Source organism: Vombatus ursinus, unplaced genomic scaffold (genome assembly GCF_900497805.2).
Source record: "Vombatus ursinus unplaced genomic scaffold, bare-nosed wombat genome assembly UNPS02014786.1, whole genome shotgun sequence".
Classification (NCBI taxonomy): domain Eukaryota; kingdom Metazoa; phylum Chordata; class Mammalia; order Diprotodontia; family Vombatidae; genus Vombatus; species Vombatus ursinus.
Window position 1 is genome coordinate 2,146,745 of NW_020954564.1, and position 27,951 is coordinate 2,174,695.

The window sequence follows — 27,951 nt, forward strand, 5'->3', positions numbered from 1 at the left end:
ATAGATAGATAGATAGATAGATAGATAGATAGATAGATAGATAGATAGATAGATAAATAGATAGATAGATAGCCCATGGGTGGCTTGCAGCCTGCCAAAGTAGCCTATGGGAGGTATGTTATACAGGCCTGTTTTACATCTTCTACTTTTTTTGCTGGCTGACCACAATCCTTTCATGGATGATCCAAAACCCTTTCATGGGCTGAATGTTGTGCAGGCCTGCACTAGGGGAAGGAAGGAAGGAAGGAAGGAAGGAAGGAAGGAAGGAAGGAAGGAAGAGAGGGAGGGAGGGAGGAAGGAAGGCAGGAAGGAAGGCAGGAAGGCAGAAAAAGGGAGGGAGGGAAGGAAGGATTTAATAAGTGCCTACTATGTGCTAGGCATTGCTATGCTAAGCACTTAATAAATATTTCATTTGTGTTAGGAGTTGAAGGAACCTATATGTGTTTTCTACTAACAGCAAACACTGGTGTTATCTTAGTCTTATGGGAATCTTTCCAATCTACAGCCTATTTCCTCTTCAGTTATTCCGAATTCCTTCAAGGATTCTCTCCTTGAGAGGCTAAAAGTCAGATCTTCTGGGTCCCAGCCCTGACTGTACTACTTTGCTGTGGGAATTTTGGCTAGTCAACAATCTTCCCTCAAGTTTCCCACAAGTTTCCTCACTATGTACAAAGGATATAGGAATACCTGCCCTGCCTACCTCACATAGATATTGTGAGGGCCATGTGAGAAAACAGATATGAAAGACAGACGTAAAAAAATTACTATATAAAAGCAACGTTACAGAGAAATTGGTGCATGGAAGTAAATACAGCAAAACACACAAAAACATATTCACATATACATGTGTGTACATATACTATTATATATGTATAGATATACACACATACTATATACATATATGATATGCAAAGATATTTACACATAGAAAAGAAGAAAGAGTAGGGAAGGTGGGGGGAGAATTAAAGGATGAAACAAGAGACTGAAATTCTCACTCATCCACTTGTAATCATCACTGGTAGATAAAAACTTCACTCTGCCTTCCAGGAGAGAGGAGTTCTTTCATTAAATCCTACCAGGTTTTTTCCAGAGCAGTTCCTTAACAAAACTCACTTGTTCCCTCTTGGAGTCATATATTTAGAGCTAAAAGGAACCTTAGCTCTAAAACTGGACCATCCATGGTCCAATCCCCCCATCTTGCAAATGGGGAAACTGAGGCCCAGAGAAGTAAGATGACTTGCTGAAGAGTACATAGATTTTAAGCAATAGATCTGGACTTTGAACTCGGATCTGCAGACACTAAAATTAGGATTCTTTCCTCTATATGAAGACATAATGCTCAGGGAAGAGTATACAGGAGCCCTTGGTCATTTACTACCTGGGTGTCCTTTACCTCTGTAAGCCTCAGTTTTCTCATCTATAAAAAGGTGGTTGGACCTTCCAATGTCCCTTTCAACACTGAATGTATAATCCTATGATCCATGTCTCCATCATGCTCAGCAAGGGAGCCTTCTGAAAGTTCAGTGGGTAGAGCCAACAAAGTGCCTCATTTCAGAAAAGGCCCAAGACTACCATTCTAAGAAGAAATCCCATAAATGAGAGATGGAGCTAAGAGACTCCTGTTTTGTAATGATACATGAGATAGACCAAGCTGTAACATACATACCATGCCTTGCACACCAATGGTGGGGGGAGATGCATCATTCTTTCACAGGCCTATCAATAAATGCTTATTTTACCATCAAAGTTTAGTAACAGTCATAACACCTGGGATTCAAACAAGCCATTTGCCTGTATCTTTTGGAAATCAACAAAGATTATTTACATTAACCCAGGGTCTCTACCTCCTCCCAACCCTCCTTCTTCACATGTTTTCAATTCATAGCATGTTGTGTATACAAATCAGTGAATTCCAAGGAGTGCACAGAGCATTATGTTCAATAGATACCAGGCATCTGGTGAACACCCAAGCAGTGCTGGAGAAAACAGCAGAGCCTCGGCAACATTAAAAATCAATAAGCTCAGAGTTTGATGGGAGTGTCACAATGCGGCATCAGCATTGACATGGAGGCTTCTTCAACTGCTGCTCAGTGAAGGGGGGAAACAGGGAAATAACAAGATATTTCAGGGACTCGTTTCCTCATATTTCATTCAGAGGAAATGACGGAGGGAGTAGGAGTAGGGTGGGAGAAAGCACACATACACACACAGAGAAAGATAGTGAATATCAATTTCTAGTTTTGCTCTGTCTAGACTCACAGCATCACAGAATGCTGGAAGGACCTTCAGAGATCATCTAGTCCAAACCTCTCTTTCTCCAGATCAATCAACCAATCAATCATTAACAGTCTTTTCTAAGGACCTGCTATGTGACAGGCAGAATGCCAGCCCCTAAGGATATAAACACAAAAACTGAACAGATCTTGTCCTCAAGGGGTTTATTTTCCATCAGGTAAAACAATATATATACTTACAAGTAAATATAAAATATGTATACAGTAAACAGATGAGGTATTACCTGAAAGCAGGGGCAGGACTATAGAAACTGAGTCCTATATAAATTAAGTTGCCAAGATTCACAAATCTGGTTAGTGACAAAACCCATCCATCTTCCAGTCCAGTACTCCACCAGTGTGCTTTCCCTCTCTTTAAAATGGGATCAATATTTTGAAATGGCAGTGAGTTCAGGGAAATGTTATAAAACAAATGTCTATCTGAACCAAGAAGCTATTTTCTAAGGATGACATTTGTTGTCACAGGGGTTTCAGAAAACGCTTTCCTCAAAACAACTTTGTGAAGCAGGTAACACAAATATTATTATCATCCCCGTTTTAAAAACAACAGAAACCAAGAATCAGGAAAGTGAATTACTCAAGGTTCCCACAGCTAATAAATGTCAGAGCTCAAATTCAAACCCAGCACTCTGGAGTCCAACCTTCTCTCCACTAAGCTAAGCTGCCTCACCTGTGAAGGAAATGGAGCGGCAGGAGGGGCACCAAATCACTGACAATGGAAATGAATGATTATTAGCCTTGGCCAGGTAGGTACAGGTTTCTGAATTCTTTTCTCCCTCTCCACCCACTTAAATCTCAGAGACTGGAGTTTCCGAGAGAACATTGGCAGACTGGCAAAAGGCACGAATAAATTAGGCTGATTTGAGAGATCTGTCTCCTGTCACAGAAAAGCCAGTGGCATTATGCTGGAAGGCAGCCTCAGAGACTGCTGTTATCTGCTTGTTGGTTTATCTCAGAGGAATGTGGGTATCTCAGAAAAAGTAGATTTAAATGGCTAGGCTGACACCCTGGTCAGGGATATAAATTGTCACTGTCTTTCAGCAAGATTTGCTGAAAATAAACTAGAAAGGATGACAGTGCCTCTTGAGTTGGTTTCTCTAATAAAATAAACACCAAATCTCTCTTTGTCCCAGTCCCAGTTCCTAGTTCTATTCAAGAGAGAGAAGCTTTAATTTTCCCAGTTGGCATTGGAGTTGAGTTCAAGTCAAAAATCCTCAATGAAGGAGTTGGGAAGTTTTTATGCACCAGAATCCTGGGGGAACTGTGGAGACATGAGTTAATATCAACACTCCCACACAAAACCAGCTGGGAATATTGTGAGCGAGAAAGTTGAAGTGCTCAGCTGGGCCAGTTTGGATTAACTTAGCCCTGAGCTGGATTGATCTAGGACCCAACTGTGGGTCCATCGGGTGAGAAGGATATAAAAGAAGTTTTTAGGAGTTTGGGAGCTCCTAAGATCCCAGGGAACCTCCTTACTATTACTTTTAGCCTTCCTATAGGTGGCTTTTATCCTCCTGAACTGCTTTTAGTCACCTTGAGAATGGCTTCTAACTGGGGTTACTGGAATATAAGTATATGTATATGTATGTATATATGTATGTGTGTATATACACATATATTAAAAAACATGTGTATATACTGACACACATATACATACCTACTTACATATATCTATACCTACAAATAGACACACACACATACATATATATATTCATACATACCTAGATATAGCTATATATCTACCTGGATACAGATATAGATGTGATTATTTGTTTGAATCCTTGTGTTCTGAGTGATGTCTGACACCTGATGCAGAAACTAGACAGGACAGAAATACTGTGAGCCTGTCCCTTACTTGCACACTGTGACACTGAACATTGTTAATAATAACAACTTAATATTTTTGTAGCACTTTATGGTTTTCAAAGCCCTTTACATATGTTAATCTCACCAACCCTGTGAGGTAGGGGTTAGTATCATCTCCATTTTACAGATGAGGAAACTGAGGCTGAGAAAGCTTAAGTGATTTGCCCTGGGACACACAGTTAAGTAAGTGTCTGAGGCTGGATTTGAACTTTGGTCCTCCTGACTCCATGTCCAGCATGCTATCTGTGCCACCTGACTGCTTTAATGCTGCATCATGTTTAGCCTGAAGAAAAGACAGAGGGGATGTGTTTGATATTTTTCTTCAGCTTTTGAAGGGCTACCAGGCAAATGGAGGAGTACGCTCGTTCCATCTGGCCCTAGAGAGTAGATCACCCTCTGTGGTTGGAACAGTGGGTGTAAATTAACAGAGAGGCAAATTTCAGTCCTGTGTGAGGAAAAAATTCCTAGCAATTTGAGATGCTCAAAGGGAATGGGCTGCCTGGAGGGGAAGTTCCCCAACCCTGAAGGTCTTAGGAAGAAACTGGGTGAATACTTATCAGGGATGTGTACAGGTTGGATGAGATGAATGCATGGATAGCATTTAAAGAGAAGAGAAAGGATTTTAAGGTGATTTATCTTGGGTCCTAGACAGGATGACATTTGAAAAGTGAGAATAAGAAAAAAAGGATAGATCTAAAAGGATATTTGATACAGACAGGCAGCTGGTGATACTACAAGCAAAGCCCTGAGATGCTTATGTTTAGGTCTGAAAAGTATTTCCTGTCAGATAAGAACCCAGGAACCCCTGAGACAGCATGACTTTCTTTTTCAAGTTTTCCTGAAGCATCTTTCTTACATGGTTTGTTTCAACTGCTACTGTCAAGAAAACCTGTTCTTTCCCCCTTTTAAGTGGAAAGGTATGGCAGCCCTTCTGAAAGCCCTCTTCTGGGGTCTCATTTTGATTCAAGCACAGTCCACATCCTCCAATGAGCCAGAGTCTCTCCTGGACTTAGCTACTGTCTCCCTCCCTGGTTCCACTGGAGTTTCCTATGGTGATGCAATGGCTCAGAAAAGATTTTCTCACGGTCTTGAAAGCTTTAATGCTGCTTCCAGTGGTGCCTTGATGTCCCTAGGAGTAACTGCTGGAGAAAAGCAGCTGGCCTAGCAACCTAAGCAAGAGCTGGTGAAGACTTTGAGTAGGTGGGCCAGAAGGTAGGTGGGGTTCTTCTCCTTGATTCTGGCTCTAAGGCAGGCCCTCCCAGAGCTGCACAGGCTGTAAGCTCAAAGCCCTGCAGGAAGAGTTGGTGTTTTCACCCGGAGGCTGTCTCATTAGACAAAAATGAAAACTATTTACAAATAATGCATGTGATTGGCTTGCCACCTACATGATCAATCTCCCTTTTTCCTATGTATTTGCAGTGCAATTATCCACACTGAAAAGTACATTAGTCAAATGGGCTTCTGATAAAACACAGAGTATGGAGATGTTCACACATCTCCTTTTCAGGAGAAAGCAGTAACAGTAGTGAAGAATATAAAATACTTTACTGCATTTGATATTGTAGATAGCAAGAGCTCTGTGAAAGGCACTTTATGTGCAAATAAAGCATTTTATTGCCCACGATGTAATCACAAGCGCAAAGTCATCAATGCCTCTATAGAATTTCTTGAAAAGTGGCCAAATAAACATCCTTCCTATGTCTATCCTTCCAAGTTATTTATGAGGAAGAAAGAGAAGGAGACAACAGGTTTAAGGCTGGAAGGAACGTTAAATCTCATCTAGTCCAAACCCTTCATTTTGCAAATGAGGAAACTGAGGCCCAAGCGACAGAGGTAATAAGAAGCAGAGTTGGGGTTTGAATACAACCACCTTTGACTCCAGATCCAGAACTCTTTCCACTACCATGCTGGATAAAAGAGAGGGGCAGAAAAAGGGTTATGGCGAAGGGTAGAGGAAGAGGGAAGGGAGGAAAAGGGGAAGGGGGCAGGATATTTCCAATTTCCAAGATAAGTTTTTGTTTAAGTACTCAGAATGTGTTTGCTACAGGAAGATGCTGATGTTTTCTTAGTCCATTTAGAAGAAAGAGGATAGAACAGGTATGAGCATTATCACAGATACAGGAGACCTTGGAGACAATCTTGGTCCATTAAGCTGCTTCAATTCTGTAAACAGAGGCATTCAGGTATCTATAATGCTTTAAGGTTTATAAGAGCACTTAAACAGCACTGTGAGATAGGCAATATAAGTAATAGCATCCCCCTGTTATAGATAAGGAAACTGAGGCTCAGAGCAGGCAAGGAACTTGCTGACAGTCACACTGCTATCTATAAGGCAGAGAGCCCAGGGGTCCTGACTCCATCCCCTGTAGCTAGAGCCTATGACTATTTCACAAAAGAGGAAACTTGGGACCCACCAAGGTCAATTGTCTTGCCCAAACTGGCACAGTTAAAGGCATATGAGGCCTAGGTCTCTGGGCTCTCAAGCAAAATGTTTCCCCCACTGTACCCTTCAGCAGGAAGGAGTAAAAATGGAATCATGGGTTCAGTTGATGAAAATTTTCCAGGCTACAGATTTGGGGCCTTATCTGCCAGGCTAAGTAATAAACCATTCATCACCAAGGTCTGATCTATATTGTTCTCAAATGAATCCCACAGAGATTAAGCAAGTTCTCTAAAAAACAGGGCAGAGATAAGCTGCCTTACTCCTCAGAGTTCATGTCTCAAAACTTGGTTAGCTACAGTGGCAGAAATTAGAAAATGAAGGACATATAGGCCCAAACCCCAGGTTTCATCTGACTCCATATCACTGGGTCAGTCAATCAGTATTTATTTAGTGTCTGCTGTGTACAGAGGCTTGTCCAACTTCCCCCTTGGGATCACCTTCATCAGAAAAAAAAAATCATCATTAAGTGCTTAGTCTCTTTAACACAGTAATAGTTTAAGACAATGACAGAGACTCAGTCTCCACCTTCTAGCAGCCTGGAAGCCCTAAGCAGTCTTGTAATCATCAAATAGGGCTCTAGCTCATGGACTTTTCTCTACTCTGTTCTAACAAGCACACCAGTAAGCAAACCTGAGACCATGGAAATCAGAAGCTGTATATGGGGCATGTGTTTGGTCAGTCAGTCTACAAGAACTTATTAAGCACTTTCTATGGAGTAAAAGGGCAGTTAGGTGGCATAGTGGATAGAGTGCTGGTCCTGGAATCAAGAAGACCTGAGTTCAAATTCAGCCTCAGATCTTTCCTAGCTGTGTGATCCTGGGCAAGTCACTTAACCCAGTTTGCCTCAGTTTCCTCATCTGTAAAATGAGCTGGAGAAGGAAATGGCAAATCACCAGTAACTCTGCCAAGAAAACCCCAAATGGGGTCACTAAGAGTCAGACACTACTGAAAACGACCGAACAACAACAAATTGGGCAAACATGATACTAGGTTCTGAAGATACAAAGGAAGGAAAAAGAGGATCTTTGCCCTCAAGGCCCTTACATCTTAACTGAGGAGAAAACATATAATAAACTATGTACATAGAGCCACTGCAGTTTATTGGAGGAATAGGGAGAAGGAGACACATGGTTAGACTTATGCTTTAGAAAGATCATTATGATAGCTGAATGAAGGATGGGGTGGATGGAGGAGACACTAGAGGCAGGGAGACCAGCCAGAAGGCTATTTTAATAGTCCAGGCATGAGGTGATGAGGGACCGTACTAGGGTGGTGAGTGTCAGAAAAGAGAAAGGGGTGTAGACGAGAGATGCTGCAAAGGCAGAATCAGTAGGACCTGGCAACAGATTAGATATTGCAGGGTGAAAGTGAAGAGTCATGTTGTGCTGGTGCCTGATGGGAGCTGCAGATACCTCTACATGGGTCTAAATGGCCCCTATCACTTAGGAAGCTGCATTCCTTTCCTAGAGCATCACCAAACTGTTTGACAACTAGTGTAAGAAGGGCCCTACCACTGGGACCATTAACCATTTGTTTAAAACGGTTAAAAAATTTGTTAAAATCTTTACCATTTATTTAAAATGCTACCAAGCCCAAGGTAGAGCCAAATAAGTCAGGACCACAAGACTTAGCCCAGCAATCAATCTGATTACCAGGGTAGGTAGGTGGCACAGCAGATTAGAGCACTGGGACTGAAGTCAGGAAGACCTGAATTCAAATTGAGCCTCAGACACCTACTAGTTGTGTGACCCTAGGCAAGTCACTGTTTGCCTCACTTTTTCATCTGTAAAATGAGATGGAGAAGGAAATGGCAAACCACTCTAGTATCTTTGCGAAGAAAACCCCAAATGGAGTCACAGAGAGTCAGACATCACTGAAAATAACTTACAAAATAATAATCTGATTACTATCAAGTGAAGGTAAAGGTTGCAAAGATAGCCCATCTCTCCCCACTCAAACCGAAGCTCATGGGATTGTTAGGATAGCTCTCACCTTGAGACCACTGCTTTCTGCTTCAGACCCTGGATCCACACCAGTGATATAAATCCCCAAGGCATACTCTGCTCCTCCTCTTATCATGAGGCCCAGGGACCTCCCTTCACCAAGTACCAGGTTCACCTGCAGAGGGTAAGGGGGCAGGACAAAGCAAAGGGAGTTTATCAGTTTGGAGGGACCCAAATCTGAAGCACTAAACCTTGACTATGACTTTCCCACCATCATAGATTTTAGAGTAAGTAGGAAGGATAAAGTGCATTTTGAAGGGCACATAAACTCATTTACAAGAAATTACACAGCTCAACACATTAACCTCAACAATATTTTGGGTTCTAGTCTAAGCCATGTCATTAATTAGCTGTGTGGACTTCGTCAAATTATTCTCCCTCTCTGGACCTCAGTTTTCTCAACTGTAAAATGGAAGTGGTAGGCTAGACGAAACTCCTTTCCAGTTCTGGCATTCTAAGTTCTGAGTTCAAAACCTGACTCCTGACACTTCCTAGCTGAATGACTAGGGAAGTCACTTCACCTCACTATATCTCTCTCATCTGTAGAAAGGGAATAATGTTTCCACCTCCTGTATAGAACAAAGAAAAGCATTCTGCATTTAAAGTCAGAGGACTGAGGTTCACATCACTACTTCTTACATGTGTGACCTTGGGCAAGTCATTTAAAAGGAAGTCACTTGGGGCAGCTAGGTGGCGCAATGGATAGATCTCTGGCCTTGGAGTCAGGAGGACCTGAGTTCAAATTCGGTCTCATACACTTGACACTTACTAGCTGTGTGACCCTGAGCAAGTCACTTAACCCCATTGCCTAGCCGCCCCCCCCAAAAAAAAACCAAAAAAAAAAACGAGAAACAAAAGGAAGTCACTTAAGGTCTTCGGGTCTCAGTGCCTCATCTCTAAAATAAGAGAACTGGACTAATTCATTTCTCGGGTCCTTTCCAGCTCTAACTCTGAGATCTCACATTCACAGGGTCATCATGAGGAAAATGCCTCATAAACCTCCAGGTACTAGAGAAATGTCAGCTATTCCCATATTCCTATAAAACACCATCACTGCATTGATAAACTTGCCTATAAAACACGGAAAAAATGAGATCACTGAGCTTTACATAACAAAAACATTTCTATCATCCCGAGCAATGCATAGCATCCCATTTGGAAGAGACCCACTAATCTAACCCCTATATGATCAAAATTCAATCCCAATTTCCCTCCATTTTATTTTTACTCACTATTTTCTTTCTCAGCCTCTCTTTTTACCCTATCCCTGTTACCTTATCTTCTCCCCCCACCTTCCTATCCCCTACTTCACCCACATTTGGAGGGAACAGAAAGTTGTATATGACAGACTTGTAGTTTCATGTGCATTCATATTTTTTATTGGACTGTGCTATGGAAATGCTTGTTTTGTTCCATGAATTAAAAACAAAATAAGTTTAAAAAAAAGATTAAATCCCAAGAATTTATAACTTCCCCAGTAAAGGGTGTTCCAGCCCTCTTTACCCGAAGGTCTTCAGAGAAAAACAACCCGTTCTCTCCTTAGGCAGCTCCATTACATTTAATAACAGCTAGCATTTTAAGGTCTGGAAAGTACTTCACAAATATTATTTCACCTTATCCTTATAAAAACCATGGGAGATAGGTGCTATTATTATCCTTTTTTACAGATGCAGAAACTGAGGCAGAAGCAGGTTAAGTGACTTGTCCAGCTAGGAAGTGTCTTATTTGAACCCAGGCCTTCCTCTTTCAAAGCCCAGTACTCTAGCCGTTGTGCCACCTAGCCGCTTTCATAGGCAGCTTGAATTATTAGGAAGTTTTATCCTGATCTTAAGTCAAAACTGGCATCTGCAAATGTCACACAGTATTCTAGTTCTGCCCTCTGTCACTAAACAGAACAAATTTAATCCTTCTTCCCCTTAACAGCCCTTCCATTAATTAAAGACACCTATCATGTCCCCTCTAAGTCTTCTTTTTTCCAGGTTAAACACAATCTCATCAGCTGGACCAGTCATTTCATCAATCCTCTTGTAGTGGTTCCCAGAACCAAACATAATACTGCTGAGGTAGGTATAATGGGATTACCACCACTCATGTTCTGGACCTTATAGAGGGTTCCTCTTTAAAGCACTCTAAAATGCAATCAACTTCTTAAGCTGTCATGTTACAGTGTTGATTCATATTGAGTTTGTAGTCCAGTTAAAGCCCTGATCAATCCCATGAGCCCTTATCTAGCTACCTCTTATCTACATTCTACTTGAGAAATGTATTTTTTTATTCCAATGGCAGGACTTAATCTCTATTAAAATTTCATCTTATTAGCCCATTATTTCAGCCTATTTATTGAGATGTTTATTGGATTCTGACTGTCACCCAACATGCTGGCTATCCCTCCCAACTTCATATCATCAGTAAATTAGATTGGCAGGTCTAATCATTTATCAAAGTCATTAAGAAAAAAAAACTGAAAAGAACTAGGCCAAGGGCAGATTCAGGAGGTACTACATTAGAGACCTCCAAGTTGATATTGAGTCATTCATTAAACACTGTTTTGGGGTCCTTTCATTCAACCAAATAAACTCTTTGGGGGCAGAAAGTCTAGACTGTTTCTAGACTCAAACTTTCAATCATTTGCAGAGCAATGAGGACTGACAGGCACTGAGCCCAACAAATTGTCATGTCTTCGTTCTTTCAGGTGACCAGGTTCTCTATTTCCCCAGGTTCTAACTCAAGTTAGGAGTTAGGACACTCAAGGGTCCTCAGCAGAACAGTTCTCTAGAATCCTATCATTTCAACTATTCATACATCTGTAGCAATTTAAGATTGATGGCACACTTTCTTCACAACAAAACTAAGCAGTAGATAATTCAAGTCGTATCATTCTCATTTTGCAGCAAAAACTTCTGAAGCTAATTGATTATAAAAATCTATCTTACCTTTCAGGAAAGTAGGGGGGGAAGGGTAAAAAAGAAGGGGTTTGTGTGATAAAAGGGAGGGCAAATGGGGGGGGTAGTCAGAGCAAGACACTTTTGAGGAGGGACACGGTGAAAAGAGAGAGAATAGAATAAAGGGGGGAGACTAGGATGGAGGGAAATATATTTAGCAATCCTAACTGTGAAAAAAAATTTGAAGCAAGTTTCTCTGATACAGACCTCATTAATGAGAAATGAGTCAAATTTATAAAAAAATAAGAGCCACTCTTCAACTGATAAATGACCAAAAGATATGAAGTTGTCAGATGAAGTAATCAAAGCTATTTGTAGCCATGTGAAAAAATGCTCTAAATCACTACTGATTGGAGAAATGCAAATTAAAACAATTCTGAGGTACTACCTCACACCTATTAGATTGGCTAATAGGACAGAAAAGGAAAATGACCAATGTTGGAGGGGATGTGGGAAAATTGGAACACTAATGCATTGTTGGTGGAGTTGTGAACTGATTCAACCATTCTTTAGAGCAATTTGGAACTATGCCCCAAAAGCTATAAAACCATGCATACCCTTTGACCTAGCAATGCCACTACTAGATCTATATCCAAAAAGAGATAAAAAACACAAAGGAAAAAGACCTTTATGTACAAAAATATTTATAGCAGCTCATTTCCAGTGGCAAAGAACTGGAAATTGAGGGGATGCTTATCAATTGGGAATGGCTGAACAAATTGTGCTACGTGATTGTGATGGAATACTATTGTGCTATAAGAAATAATGAGCAGGATGCTCTCAGAAAAACTTGGAAAGACTTAAATGAGCTAATGCAAAGTGAAATATATTGTGTACAAAGTAACAGCAATACTGTAAGATGATTAGCTGTGAATGATTTAGCTATTCTCAGCAAGACAACTCTGAAGGCCTTATGATGAAAAATGCTATCCATCCCCAGAGAAAGAACTAATGGTGTCTGAATACAGACTGAAGGATACTTTTTTTTACCTTTTTGCTTTTTCTTGAGTTTTTTTCTGATCTATATTTTCTTTCACAACATGACTAATACAGAAATATGTTCTGCATGACTACACATGTATAACCTATATCAAACTGCTTGCCTTCTCAATGAGGGGGGGAAGGAGGAAGGGAGAGAATTTGGAACTCAACGTTTTAAAAACAAATGCTAAGTAACTGCTTTTACATGTAACTGGAGAAAAATAAAATACTAAATAAATTTTTAAAAATTAAAAAATTAAAATGGGCAAAAAAGATTCTGAGGCTCAAAGAGCAACTAAATGACTTGCCCAAGGGTATGCATTTAGTAAGTGTCAGATCCAGGACAGGAATCTAGGCCTTAGGATTCCAATTTCAGTATTCTTTTTACTACCCTCTTAACTAATACTTAATAAATATTTTAAACTTGTCTTAAGAGTGACAGACCCTACCATGTGTGGAGGAGAGCATTTAATCACAGTAGTTAGCAGGGTGATAGGATTTAAAACTGGCATGGACTTCAGAGATTGTCTAGCCCAAGGGTTCTTAACCTTTTTGGTGTCCTAGATCTCTTCTGCAATCTGGTGAATCCTAAGCACCCCTTCTCAGAATAATGTGTTTGAATGCATAAAATAAAACACATAGGATTATAAAGGAAACCAATTATATTGAAATACATATGTGTGTTTGTATATATGTATTTTAAACAATTTCATGGACCCTAGGTTAAAAACCCCAGATCTGGCTCAACCTCCCCCGTTTAGAAAAGGAAACAGAGGGCCAGAGAGATGGGAAGCCACTTGCCAAGATTACAGTGGTTAAATGGCAGGGCTAACATTCAAGCATCCATCATTAGATTCTAAATCCAGATGCTTTCATGCTATGCACAATGCCACAATGCACATTGGGGTGGGGGGTCATAATTACAAAGAAACTTCATCCCACACAGTCCCTCCCTGTGCAGACTAAATTGTATCCTGGGTGCCAAAGAATTAATTCAGCTTCCTCAAGTGCCCAGCCTACAAATGGGGACTGGTTTGCACAATATAAGGATCCAGCTCCTCATTTTTATAAGCAAAGGGGCTACAGAATATCTTGGCAGCTAGTATAGATAATGACTGGGAGATGCTTTTTATTAGCAGAGATTTAAGGTAAAGTTTTTAAAGAAAGACAGATTGTCCAATTTGTGAGGCTCCTGAGAATGTATACACGCAGGCAAGCAATAATACTAGCAATCACAGTACATTTGAAAACACAGAGAGCAACAGGTATATGCATCTTAGTCCTTCCCATGAACAGATGGCTGGCATCAGGAAATGTTAGGCAGGATGCTTTTTGGAAATACCAGATTCAGCTTTGGCTATAACTCTGAAGAACTGTTTCCAAGCATCCTTGCCAAATCAAAGCTCTCTTGGAAATAGCTAAGACCACTGCACGGACAGTCTTGATGGGAGCATAGGGGATGTAGTGAGCTCTGCAGTATGCCTGGCCAGTGGCATCCTGGGGGAGTGCTGTTTCCAACCTGCTCAAACACACTGATTTTGACCAGAGACCAAGCTAACCATATGGTGGCTTCAGGAGACAGCAAGCAATCATCCCTCTGCTGTAGAAAAGCATAGGTGAGAAATTCCTAATGAAGACCACATTCATTTCAGGTTAAGATTTTTTAAAACTGAATTTTTATAGGTTGTTTTTAGTTGACTCCTGTTTGCAGAAGGTGGGAGGTAGGAGTGACCTCTTGCTCCATAAATGCATTTAGGTTTCTTCAGGGATCTAGTCAAGTGAGGTCAACAAACATTTATTAAGTACCTATTATGTGGCAGACACTTTGCTAAGGCAATCTTAGTCACTATAAATGATCCAAAGTTCAAAGAGCTCACAAAACTCATGTGTACTTTATTCTCCCAACAGAATGTAAGCTCCTTGAAGACAGGGATGGATTCTTTCTCTTCTTTCCCTTTGAATCCTCCATAGCTAGTGTTTCCTGGCACATAGGTGGGACTTCATAAATACTTATGAATTGACTAGTTGATAAGTTAACTGATTTCCTTTGATACTGTTGACAGCTCTATCCTCTTGGCCTCCTGTAAACTGCCAAATCTTCTCAAGTATGCCTCCATAACATGTCACCTCTGGTCTCCTCTGTAGCTTTACATAGCTACCATGCTGTTTGAGGCACTCATCACTTCTCACCGAGACTACAGTTACAGACTTTTAAATGTTCTCCGCGTTGAGTCCCTTCCCACTCCAAGCCGTCTGCTTCACAGCTGCAAGAATTATCTTCCTAAAGACTTACACCAACTGTTGCTGAGTGAAGTGAGCAGAACTAGGAGAGCATTGTACACAGTAACAGCAACACTGTGTAGTGATCAACTCTGATAGACTTAGCTCTTCTCGGCAATGCAATGATCCACGACAATTCCAAAAGACACATCATGTAAAATGCTATCCACATCTAGAGAAAGAACTATGGAGTCTAAATGCTGATCAAAGCATACTGTTTTCACTTTTTTTTGTTTTTTTGTTTCTTGCAGTTTTTCTCTTTTGTTCTGTTTCTTTCACAACATGACTAATGTGGAAATATGCTTACATGATTGCATGTCTATAGCCTATATCAGATTGTTTGCTGTCTTGGGAAGGGGGGATGAGAGGAAGGAAGAAAAAAATTTGAAACTCAAAATCTTATTAAAAAATAAATGTTGAAAACTATCTTTACAAGTAACTGGAAAAATTACAAAATACTATTTACTAAAAGCAAAATTATCTTCCTAAAGTTCCAGTCTGGCTATGTCACTCTCTAGTTCAAAAACCTTGAGCACTCCCCTATTTCTTATAAGAAAAAACAAACTCCTTAGCCTAACAGTGCCAGCTACTTTCCTTTATCACCTCTACATTCCAGCCAAACTACTAGAATACTAGCCATTCCTCAGACTTGAAACACCACTCTCTTACTTCGTGCATGTTCACTGGTTGTCCTCCTCCCGCTGTACCTCTGCCTCTGGCCTTCCCTGGCTTCTTCCAGACTCATATCAAGACCAACCTTCCACAATCTGCTTTTGCTGTTCCCCTCCACTGCTGGAGCCTTCCCTCTAAGATTGCCTGTCATTTATATTTTACATACATATAGACATACACACATGTACATGCACACATGCATACACATATGTATTCATTTGTAGCATATTTTTATATGGAATATATTTATTTATGTAATATATAGTTTATATGTCTCTATATATTATATGTAATAGTAAATGTAGAATATATTAAGACATACGTTTATATAGCTAGGGGTGGGGAATCTGCAGCCTCAAGGCCACATGTTGCCCTCTAAGTCTTAATAAATAAATTAATAAAAGGATTTGTTCTGTAAAACTTGAACTCAGTCAAAAGGTCATACCCAAGGACCTAGAAGGCCACATGTGGCCTTGAGGCCTCAGGTTCCCCCCTTGATATACATATATTATATATTTATATATAGCTTATATAAGCATACCCACACACACACACATATGCACACTAGGAAATAGGATGTGTATTCAATATACTGTCAATATAAGTATACTACATACTTAATATGTATACCACATATAAGATATATACCATATATCCTATACTATATATAGTATACACTCCATATATATTGATATATAGTACATAGTAAGATATACTTCATATTCTATATATATTATTATACCATATATACTAAATATATAGATATATAAACTATATATAATTATATGTATGTGTGTATATATATAAGACATAAATACATATATAGTATATTTATATATTATAGTATATACTAAGCTATATGCACATATATAGCACATATATACAGTATATCTATATACTATATACATTGTATATACTGTATATGGCATATTTATAGATCATATACAGTGCATATGTTATGTATATATACTAGATATATAGTATGCATTGGATATTTGTATGTGTTGTGTGCATATGTGATATATGTATATACATGCATGTATATAGATGTAGATATGATATGTATATGTGATACACATGACATACACTACATATACTATATATGTATATGTTGTATAAGCTATATATATTATGCTACTGTGCTATATTATAGTATACATACAGGGTCTATTTCTATATAATATGTAGTATATATGAAGCTATACTACATATTATGTTATACTGATATACATTATGCTATTTATACAAATATATTAAGATATACTTTATATGATCTATATAGAAATATACTATATATGTATTTATATGTGTATATACACATATATATGATATATACACATATGTACATATATAGTATATTTAAATATAATAGCATGTACACACACATGTGTACTTACTTGTTTGCATGTTTTCTCCCTCATTAGAATGTGAGCTCCTTAAGGGCAGGGCCTTGTTTTTGGCTTTCTTTGTATCCCCAGCTCTTAGCATAGTGCCTGGCTCATAGACAGTGTTTAATAAATGCTTGCCTACTGACAGATGCTCCTGTGTACAAGATGCCCTCCATAGCTGCAGTGCACTGCCTCTTCACTCCCACACTCAGAGTCTGCATTGCCTTCAAGGCTCAGATCAGGTACCACCACCTGTGAAGCCTTCTCTCACCTTCTCCTCTTCTCCCCATCTTCCTATTTACTATTCTCTCCCACCTCAATTTTCATCATGCTACACTTATTTGCACCCAAGCCTCCCCCAATGGAATGTAAACTCCTTAAGGGCAAAGATTGTCATTTGTCGATTTTTATCCCTAGCTTGGTGTCCGGCACACAGTAGGTGCTTAATAGATGTTCACTGTTTAGCGCTGCTCATGCTTCCAACACTGGCCTTCTGTCTTTGTGGGCTCAGCAAAGCATGAGAAGGACTATTGTTTTAGCCCCTCTTTGCCAACTCAATCATAAATAGCACTCACCTCTAAAAATAAAGGACAGAAACCCATCTCCAAAACATATTCTCTGCAAGAGAGTCAGGCTCCTTCTCTGCCTAGAAACCACAATAATGGCTCTATGTGCCACAGTATAATTGGTCCTTTCTGCCCAGAGGAAACACGCTTTGATTTGGTTAAACTGAACAATCTGTGCATGGCTAAGAAGAACTGAACACTCCATCAGAGCTGGAGAGACAAAGGAAGAAGTTAAACTGCACTTTGTCACTGATACTACTGTAATAAATTTGAGGGAATGGTGTCAGAGACACTGCTCATCCTAGGAGCAAGAGAAAGAAGACATGAAAAATAGCAGTGGAACTGGAGTCCAAAGATCATCTCTGCTGACAGGAAAATAACCTCTTGGGAGGTATTTTACTGATGAAAAAACATCATCTATAACCATGACTGTCCCTACTGGCCTTATTCACTGGTGCTGTCCTAAGTCACGATAAAAACTTCCACAATAGAAAGGAGTCATAGGGTCATAGGAGCATAGATCTAAAGTGAGAAGAACACCTAAGAGTTCATCTACCACTGTCTGGGTAACCTTTGGCATTTCACTGTACCTCTCTGTGCCTCAGTTTCCTCATCTGTAAAGTGGCCCAAATAATATTTGTACTGGCCCCCTGACATGGTGTTGTGAGGAAAGCACCCTGTAATCCTTGAAGAGTTGTGAAAATGAGTCATTTTCATTACGACTTTTGTGGCCTAAGTAAAAATAAAACCAATGATCCACTTTTCTGAGTTGTAAATATATTACTGTGACCTTATATTATTTCTGCTTTATTTTTTTAAAGAGCTCCATATTTTTGATTTTCAGTTTCTAGTCAAAACAATGACCCTTTTATTTATATGAAATACTGATCCATCCATATCCTATCTTCAACCCAGGCTATTATTTAACTCAATAAATATGCTCCTTTGTGCTGTGTATCTTTCTTCTGAGGGCCTGATCATTTTTTTAACAATTGATTCATGGCCCTTTTCCAACAAAATCCTGCCCTACAGGATTGCTGACCATTTCTCCTGATCTGATCAAACGAGATATTTGTAATGCACTTAACACAGGTCCTAGTACATTAAGCTAAGTGCTTAAAGGGTATATGTTCCCTTTTCCCCTCTGGCACCCCCTTTCTGAATCCCCTGCTTTGTTTATACCATCATCATCTAGGCTGTGAATAAAAAATGAAACCCTGGACCAATACTTGAAAATGGCCAGTGATACACCATTTCCTTCAGGCTGGACATGATCCTTTGGCAAGATTAGAGACAGATCTACAGCTATAGCTACAGATATGAATAGTGCTTTGTAGCTTACAAAGCGCTCTCCTTACAACAATCCTCTGAGATGGGTAGTATACGCATTATTATCCCTATTTTACAGATGAGAAAACTGAGGATCAAAGAAGTTAAATGACTTACAGTAAATCACCTAACAAGTGCCAGAGCCAGCATTTGAACCCAGATCTGACACTCTTTCCACGACAGCAACTTGCCTCTCTAGATGAGGATACAGTTTGAGGTGAACCTTAACAATTCATGTAAAGCAAATGTTCTTAACCATTTTTGTGCACCATGGAGTCCACGGGTCATCTGGTAGTGCCTGCGGACCCCTTCTCAGAAAAAAATGCTGGTTTTTTTTTTTTAATAAATGAAATTAAATACAAAGGATTACAGAGGAAACCAATTATGTTGAAATATGGTAAACATACTAAAACAAAATATTTTTAAAACCAAGTTCACAGACCCCAGGTTAAAGACTCCTGATTTAAAGGAACAGCACATTCCAAGCAACCTTAAGAATCAATCCTTCATCAAATAGTCCGAGTGCAGAACACTTGGTTTTAAAAATCTCATTGCTTCCTCAACTTCCCCCAAGCCTTCTGGCAAACACTTTACCCTGAAGAACATCTGAGGCCTGGGCACACAGGGAGGAAGGAGCTATGAAGGACAGTTCTCTTATACATCTCTCTGCCCCCTCTTAAAATGTCATTAAGCATGGATGGGGGAGTGCAGAGGCAAGAAGTCCTAGACAACACAGGGCTAGGGTCTATTTGCAATACTGGTAGACTCAACCTTCACTAAAAGGTGTGCTTTTGGCAAGTAAAAGCAATTATTTTTGGAGAGCTGTTCACTGACGTGTGGAAACAAATGCTCCTTGAGACCATTTCATACCTTTTCTGCCACGTGGGCCCAAAAATAATAAAAAGAAAATGCAAAATCAGCAGTAAAGAACAGTGGGTGAAATGTATGCATGCTTACTTGCAAACAACAGAACCAGGAGTTTTCTCCACATGCATCAATTCCTCACCAAGAATAGATTCGGAGAATCATCGAGTTGAAAGAGACCTCAGACCTCTTCCAGCCACCCCGTCTGACTCCAATAAGAGGACAAATTTTCTCTCCAGCACCCCTGACAAGTGGTCACCCACATGAAGATCTCCCCTCCTCCTAAGCCAGCTGAATCTACTTTTGGATAGCCCTAATGATTAACAAGCTTTTCTTTACATCCAGCTTAAATCTTCCTCTCTGAAACATTTTTTTTGTTTTTTTGTTGTTTGTTTTGTTTTTGCTAGACAGTTGGGGTTAAGTGACTTGCCCAAGGTCACATAGCTAGTAAGTGTTATGTGTCTGAGACCACGTTTGAACTCAGGTCCTCCTGACTCCAAGGCCAGAGCTCTATCCACTGCATCACCTAGCTGCCTCCCCTCTCTACAACATTCACCCTTGGCTCCAAGTTTTGTCCTCTGGGGCCAAGCAGGACAAATCCAATACATCTTCAATACTTCTGCATAATGGCCCTTCAAACACTTGAAGACCAACTATTATGTCTCTCCCCGTTCCCCAAAGTCTTCCTTTCTTATATTCCTGGATTTAACCAATCTTCACATGGCCTGGTCTCCAGGCATCACCATCCCAGACATCCTTCTCTGGATGTGCTCCAGCATGTCATTGTCCTTGAGAAAATGATACCTGGAACTAGCCACAAACGCCAAATACAGATGGACCAGGACAGAGGGGAGCAGGACTATCTCTACCTTCTTTACTTTTTTTTACATGACAAAGTGATTCAGTTACTTCTGGGGTCTAGAATAAGCAGGTCTTCTCGAGGGTCAGGAGAAGAGTATTAAGTGCTGTGAAGTTGCAATTTATCACCTGACCCTGAATCTGCTTATACTCACCCCATCACAAAGGGGAGAATTGGGTTTGAGGACATAAAGAAGTTTTCCTCTCCTATCAGGACCAATCTGTTCCTACAGTGATCATATCTTCCAAGTATTCCCTCTTTTCTTTCCATTTTCCCCACCACTCCCATATTCCCATCATCACCTCCCAAAATAAGTTCTTTAAAATTAATTTCCTCCAGTGAATAGGGCACCAGCCCCAGAGTCAGGAGTTCAGATCTGACCTCAGACATATACCAGCTGTGAGACCCTGGGCAAGTCTTAAACTTAAGCCCAACCGCCTCAAAAAAATCCCAATAACAAAAAAAATTAATTAATTTTCTCGCATCTGATATAGTGGGAAAGAGTGCTGTATTTGGAGTTCAAATCTTGTGTCTGCTGTTTACTACCTATAAGACTTTAGGCAAGTCAGCTAACTTCTCTGGGCCTCAGTTTGCTCATTTGTAAAATGAGAGGCTTGGACTAGATTATGTCTAAGGGCTCATTGCTATAAATCTGTAATTCTATAATCTCTGATCCTATGATTCTTAATAAGTGAGTGATTTAAATTACATATCTAACCTTTGGCCCAGAACCATACATTCTGTATTTATAAGAATATGGATCAATCTTCAGGGCCTTGCATAAATTATTCTTTGCTTCATATCTTTGTCCAGTGTTGCCCCTGGGAATCCTTGAAATTGGATTTATCTTGCTCACATGCAGGATCTCCCCTGGGAACATAAGAACATAGGTCACACCCAGATCCCTACAGATGTGAGCAAAAAGGGCCTTAAGCTCCTATAACATGCACTCAGGCTAACAATAGATCCTGTATATAGAATGGCCTTTATTTTGCTCCACAGAAAAAAAAGCAAAAAATTATAAAAGAATCAAGAGAGATCCTAGGGGCAGCTAGGTAGCACAATGGATAGAGCACCACCTCTGAAATGAGGAGGATCTAAGTTCAAATCTAGCCTCAGACCAAACACTTGACACTTACTAGCTGTGCGACCCTGGGCAAGTCACTTAACCCCAACTGCCTAAAAAAATTTTTTTAAAGTACAAAAAAAATAAATAAACTGCTGATGATGGGGCAGCTAGATGGCACAGTGGATAGAGCACCAGCCCTGAAGTCAGGAGGACCTGAGTTCAAATCTGGCCTCAGACCAAACACTTGACACTTACTAGCTGTGTGACCCTAAGCAAGTCACTTAACCCCAACTGACTAAAAAAAAGAGAGAGAGAGAGAGAGAGAGAGATACTGAAGAGTCAAGAACATTTTCCTTTGTTCCCAGATTAATCCATGTAGGTGACAGAGACTCCCCAAGATGGGAGAGACACTGAAGGAGGACAGAAAAATACATGCCCCTCATACTCAGGTGAGCCCCTCTCCTTCCCAAAATGGAATTTTGCATTTGAATTTACTAAAGATTCAATCCTGTTTCCCAGTAGACTTATGTAGGAGTAGTAGTAGTAGTAGTAGTAGTAGTAGTAGTAGTAGTAGTAGTAGTAGTGGCAGTAGTGGTGGTAGTGGTAATGATGGTGAGAGGAGTCAGTAGTAGTAACAGTGGTAATAGTAGAAGTGGTGGTGGTAATGGTAATGGTAACAGTAGTAGTAGTAGTAATAGTGGTGGTGGTGGTGGTAGTAGTAGTAGTGGTGATGGTGGTCATGATAGTAGTAGTAATAGTGGTAGTTATGATAGTAGTAGTAGTTGTTGTAGTTGTAGTAGCGGTAGCAGTAACAGTAGCAGTAGTAGTAGTTGAAGTGGTTATAGTAGTGGTGATGGTAGTGGTAGTAAAAGTGATAGCAATAAGAGTAGTAGTAATAGTAGAAACAGTAGTAATAGTAGAAGTAGTAGTGATGGTGATGGTGGCAATAGTAGTAGTAGTAGTGGTGGTGGTGGTGATAGTTGTTATCATCATTATCATAGTAGTAGCTACCATTTATTTTTTAAAATAAGTTTTTACTGATATTTTCTGTTTCTTACAACACTATACTATCCCATGTATCCTTCCTCCCTCCCTCCCTGAGAGCCATCCCCTATGACAAAAAGTGTTTTTTGTTTGGTTTGGTTTTTTGGTTTTCTTTTTTTTAGTGCAACTAGATGGCTCATTGGATAAAGTGCCAAACAGAGATTCAGGAAAAGCTGTGTTCAAATCCAGCCTCAGACACTAACTGTGACCCTGTGCAAGTCACTTAATCTCTGTATGCTTTAATCTACTGGAAAAGAAAATGACAAACCACTCCATTATCTTAACTAAGAAAACCCCACGGACAAGCATGGTCCATGGGGTCATGAAGAGTCGGACACAATTGAACAACAACAATTTTTTTAGAGAGAAAAAAAAAGTAAGCACAGCTGACTGATACGTTGAAAAAGTCCAGAATCATGTTCAGTATATAACACTTGTGGACTTCCCACCTCCATAAAGGGTAGTTGGGGGAGTCTTCTCATATCTCTTCAATATAGCCCGAATTTATAGAGTGCATTAGTGTTTCCAGATTACTGTACAATATTAATTCATTTGATCCTCACAACAACCCTGGGAAAGAGATGCTATTATCCCTATTTTACCATAGAAGATGGACAGGCTTCACAGAGATGAAGTGGCTTACACGGGGTCACAGAGCTAATTGTCTCAGGCAAAATCTAAGTTCGGCTCTTCCTGACTCCAAGTCCAGCACTCTATCTCCTACGCTACCTAGGTACCTATGTGGCAGTCTTCATAATTTATTGTAGTAATGGATTGCAAAGTCCAGGTTTTCTCCTCTACATTCTGGTTTGGTGCCTTGGTGTTTCTCCAGTTCTGGGACTACATGTTTATTCCTGCTCTCTAGGAGACTGGGCCCAGGACCTTAGCACTGACCAGGAATTCAGTGTTGTCCAGGAACTTTCACCACTCAAGTTCCAGACTAGCTGTCATTTTCAACTCATTACTGTCTCTCCCATAACCAATCTTGCCATGTTCTATCTATTCTACCTTTGCAGCATTTCTCATCTACACTCCTTTCTGTCCTCTGACACTGCCACCCCAATGCAGGCCCTTATCACCTCACACCTATACGACTGCAATAGCCCACTGGTTGTTGTTCTTGCCTCAAGCCTCTCCCCACTCCAATCCATCCTCTACTCAGCTTTTCAAAGTGATTTTCCTAAAACAGGGTCCAACCACGTCACTCCTCTATTCAATAAATTCCAGTGGCTCCCTATTGCCTTGCAAGATCAGATAGAAAATCTTCTGTCTGGCATTTAAAGTCCTTCAAAGCCTTTTTTACCTTCCAGTCTCCTTACACCTTGCTCCCCACTTGATACTCTGCAATCCAGGGACACTGGTCTTCTTGTTCCTCACACAAATTGTTCTATCTTTCGACTCTGTACTTTTTCCCTGGATGTCCCTCATCCCTCAAATACTCTCCCTCCTCATCTCTACCTCCTGGCCTCCTTGGCTTCTTTCAAGTTCCAGCTGAAAGTTCACCTTCTATAAGAAGCCTTTCCTGATCTTCCTTAATGCTAATTCCTTCCTTTTGTTGATAATCTCCTATTTATTCCATATATATCTTGTTTGTAAATTATTGTTTTCCCCATTACACCATGAGCTTCTTGAGAACAGCACCTAGCTTTTGCCTTTCTTTGTATCCCTAGTACTTAGCCTAGTGCCTGACACATAGTAGACACTTAATAAATGTTTACTGACATGACAACCACTTTAAAGATACCTCCAACCACCACCAAATATAGAAGCATGTGATTCCCTCCTCTTCTGGGCCCATTTGGTTCCCCACTTCAAGAACTCCTTCTCACCCATTAGACCATGAGCTGCTTGGGATCAGGGAACATATTTTGCCTTGCTTTGTATTCCTAGTGCCTGGCATTAGGAATTGTATTAACATAGTGCCTGGCACATAGTAAGCATTTGATAAATGTTTACTGACTAACTGGCCACCCTTTTATTGCCTTACACCATCTCTGAGATTGAGAAGTTCTACCACTGTCTCTCTGGGGTAAGGGGTCCCCTGGAACCCTCTGTATATGTGCTTGGCTCAGCTCTGGTTCTTTGATAGCCCTACTTGATGTCTGCTTGGTTTTTTCTTTTTTTGTTTTTTGTTTTTTGTTTTTACTTTATTGGCCTAAGTCAGTCCAAGGGTGAGATCTTCAATAACCATGACTCAATCAACCTGTGGTGAATGGGATTATATCTTCCATAGAAAGCTGTCCTGAAAAGCAGAGCATCTTTAACCTGGTCAAATTGACCAGACAACTCATTCCAAGCCTGTCAAGGAGATAGCATCAATCATCTTGATCGGGATGTCTGTGCTTTCTATATCTTTTATAAAGAATACTCATCTAGGCTCCTCAACTATAAAATGGGGCTCATAATAGCTCCTACCTCACAGGATTGTTCTAAGGATCATATGGGAAAGAATATGTAAATTGTTTTGCAAACCTTAGAGCTATAGAAATGCTAAATAGCATGATTATCATTATCTCTATAGTTGCCACATGCCCCCTACAAAATTGTAACTTCCTTGAAGCAAGGACTATGTTGCATCCGTTTTCACATTCCCTTAGCTTTTAAACGGTGCTCTGAATATAATAGGCACTAAATAAACATTCACAGAGTTTGATAAAAGGACCAAGTAAGAACATTTCTGCTTTGACACATTTGCTTCATGGCCTTGATTTTAACCTTGATGAGTCCTTCGATGACAAACTAGCCGAAGGAACATTTCATTTCAAATCTACCTTATAAACTTTCTATTTGGCTCCTCATCTTAGTATTAAACTATATCCCTCTCCCACCTGAAGTGTTAATTCTGGATCTCTGGGCACATTTCTTTTTCAAATATCTTGTAAAAAAAAAAGTCTACATTATAGTAGTTGATTTAATCCTTTTTCTCTACCCTCCTCCCCCTATAAAACATCCTGCTAGTTTCTCAATGATGGAAAGAAATTTATGCATTTTCAATTTGGACACAGTTCTGCCATGGCTGCCGGACTCCTGCTACTTCTCGCTGGCTGCATACCACTCTTCCTGGACGTGTCTGTATACTGCCCTTGTAAAGGGAGTTGAGAGGCAGGAGAACTTAAGTCTGAGCACACTCTAGGTCACTTCAAGGGTGCCCAGCATGCATAAATGAAGAAACTCAAGTTTTTTTCCTTTCGGGACTTGTTCTGAAAAATAAAAGTGCACCAGTTAGTTTCACTCCCTCATCTCATGATTGCAAGATGTCACCATTTCTCTTGTAATGGGTGACTTATCATAAGAGAGGTGAAGCTCAATCTAGAGTATAAAGCCCCCAGACTAAGCACCAGTCTCAGCATCCAATGGCAAGCCACATCCATGCATACCAATGAAGCCTGAAGGACTAACTTCTGCCTTGATCAGAAAAGATTATAATGCATCATATCTTGCATATTAATGTTAAGCAAATAGAATTTTTAAAAGTTATGGTGTGATCAACAGGGGGAAAAGGGAGAAAGAAACTGTAAAGACAATGGCAATCAATAATATAATAATAAGAACCTACATTTATATAGCACTTTGTGGTAACAAAGTAATTTTTATCCATTATCTCATTTGATCCTTGTAACAGATCTGTGAGTACAAGTATTACTATTCTCATTTCATAGATGAGGAAGCTGACATTTAGGGAGGAAAAGTGACCTGCCTCAGGTCACATGGCAAGAGAGTGAGTGGCAGAACTGGAGCTAGAGCTCCGGTTTCCTGACCCCCACACTGGTTCTTTCCATTACCCATAATGCCATCACATCACTTTTAACCTACTGGCTGCTGGTGTCCACTGCAAGAAAAAACATAATCAAATTTTCTAAATAATCTTAATTTCTAGGTCAGGTTTTCAAGAAAGTGTAAAGCAGCATAATCTAAACATTCTGAGAAAATACAAGATAGATACTCCCCACCATCTCACTAGAGAGATGGATAGATAGAAAAAGAAAGATGGATAAACAGATGGATAGATAAAGATGTGTGTGTGTATATATGTGAGAGAGAGAACGTTTATTAAATGCTTGCTAAGCGCTGGGGCTACATATGAAAAAGCAAACAAGACATTTAAAAGTCTGTGTGTTAAACAGCTGAATCCAAGAAAATCAAGAGAATAACTCTTAACTATTTTGGGGCTGCCAATTTGGATACTTTGAAAGATCTGTGATCTCACTGGTATGAATACTCCATTTATTCTTTCCACATTCCACTCTTTTCGATATTTTCCCATAAATCCTCTTCAGAAGATTGGCCCAAATGACGGAAGAGGAGGAAAAAGCCATACAGCCCAGGTCCCCCTACAACTACTCCAACAAAGATCTAAGAAGAGCCCAAGACCAAGTAGTGATAGGGAAACCTAAGAAGAAACCACAGTGTATCAATTTTCTAGTCTAAGGTCACAAACTGGGCCCATGGTCAAGCAACTAGTGCAGGATTTGTGGCACAGGGGCAGCTAGATAGTGCAGTGGATGGAGCACCATACCTGGATTCAGGATAGACCTGAGTTCAAATCCAGCCTCAGACCCCTACTAGCTATGTGATCCTGGGCCAGCCACTAAACCTCTATTTGCTTCAGTTTCATCACCTGTAAAATGGGGACAACAATAGCTTCTATCTCCCAGAGCTGTCATGAGGATCAAATGATATAATAATTATAAAGTGTTTGGCACAGTGCCTGGCACATGGTAAGTGCCATATAAATGTTGGCTATTATTAGCTACTATTACTACAGGGGTGGGCCCGCCACACTGTTGGCTGACCACTCTGAAGACCTAGATGGATCTCAGACTCAACTGATGCTCCCTCCATCCATACTAATCTCAGTCTTCTCATTCCTCTTTGTTTCCCCATAAATCAGTCATAGAAGAATTGCCCATGGTGCTAAAGGTGGTATCAGGATAGAGACCATCTATGTGAGTCTTCATACACTGACTTTAGATGATGAAACATATCACTGAGGCTCCATTCACAGGAGGCACATGTATTTATCCAGATGATAAGATATGACTGCACTTTAGACTGAGTGGGGAGACATAAGTTAAATGCATTTTGTGGAGAGGCAATGTAGTACTGTGGACGGGGCCTTGGATTTGGACCTAGAAAACTTGCTACTTCTAAGCTGTGTGACCTCGGGGAACTCCCTTCCCTATGCTGGGCTGTAGCCTCCTCCACTGCAGAATGAAATGATCTCTAAGGATCTTTCCAGCTCCAAATCCTCTATGTCCATGTACTGTGGAAAGAATGCTGGATGTGAAGTCAGAACACTTGGGTAGGTCACTTTACCCTCTCTGTGTCTCAACTTCCTCACATAAAATAAG

At 40.2% G+C, this 27,951-nt stretch overlaps 1 protein-coding gene across 9 annotated transcripts in view; it reads right to left on the reverse strand.

The window, feature by feature from the left end:
• LOC114047370 (whirlin-like) overlaps positions 1-27,951 on the reverse strand; it is a 134,603-nt gene that overhangs the window by 66,205 nt on the left and 40,447 nt on the right. For 8 of the 9 annotated variants that reach the window (XM_027868195.1, XM_027868194.1, XM_027868192.1 and 5 more), the window contains exon 3: positions 8,596-8,721. The exons of the other annotated variant lie outside the window; for it this stretch is intronic. In XM_027868195.1, the coding sequence (XP_027723996.1) occupies positions 8,596-8,721 (126 nt within the window). The remainder of the gene's footprint in view (positions 1-8,595; positions 8,722-27,951) is intronic. 9 annotated transcript variants of the gene reach the window in all.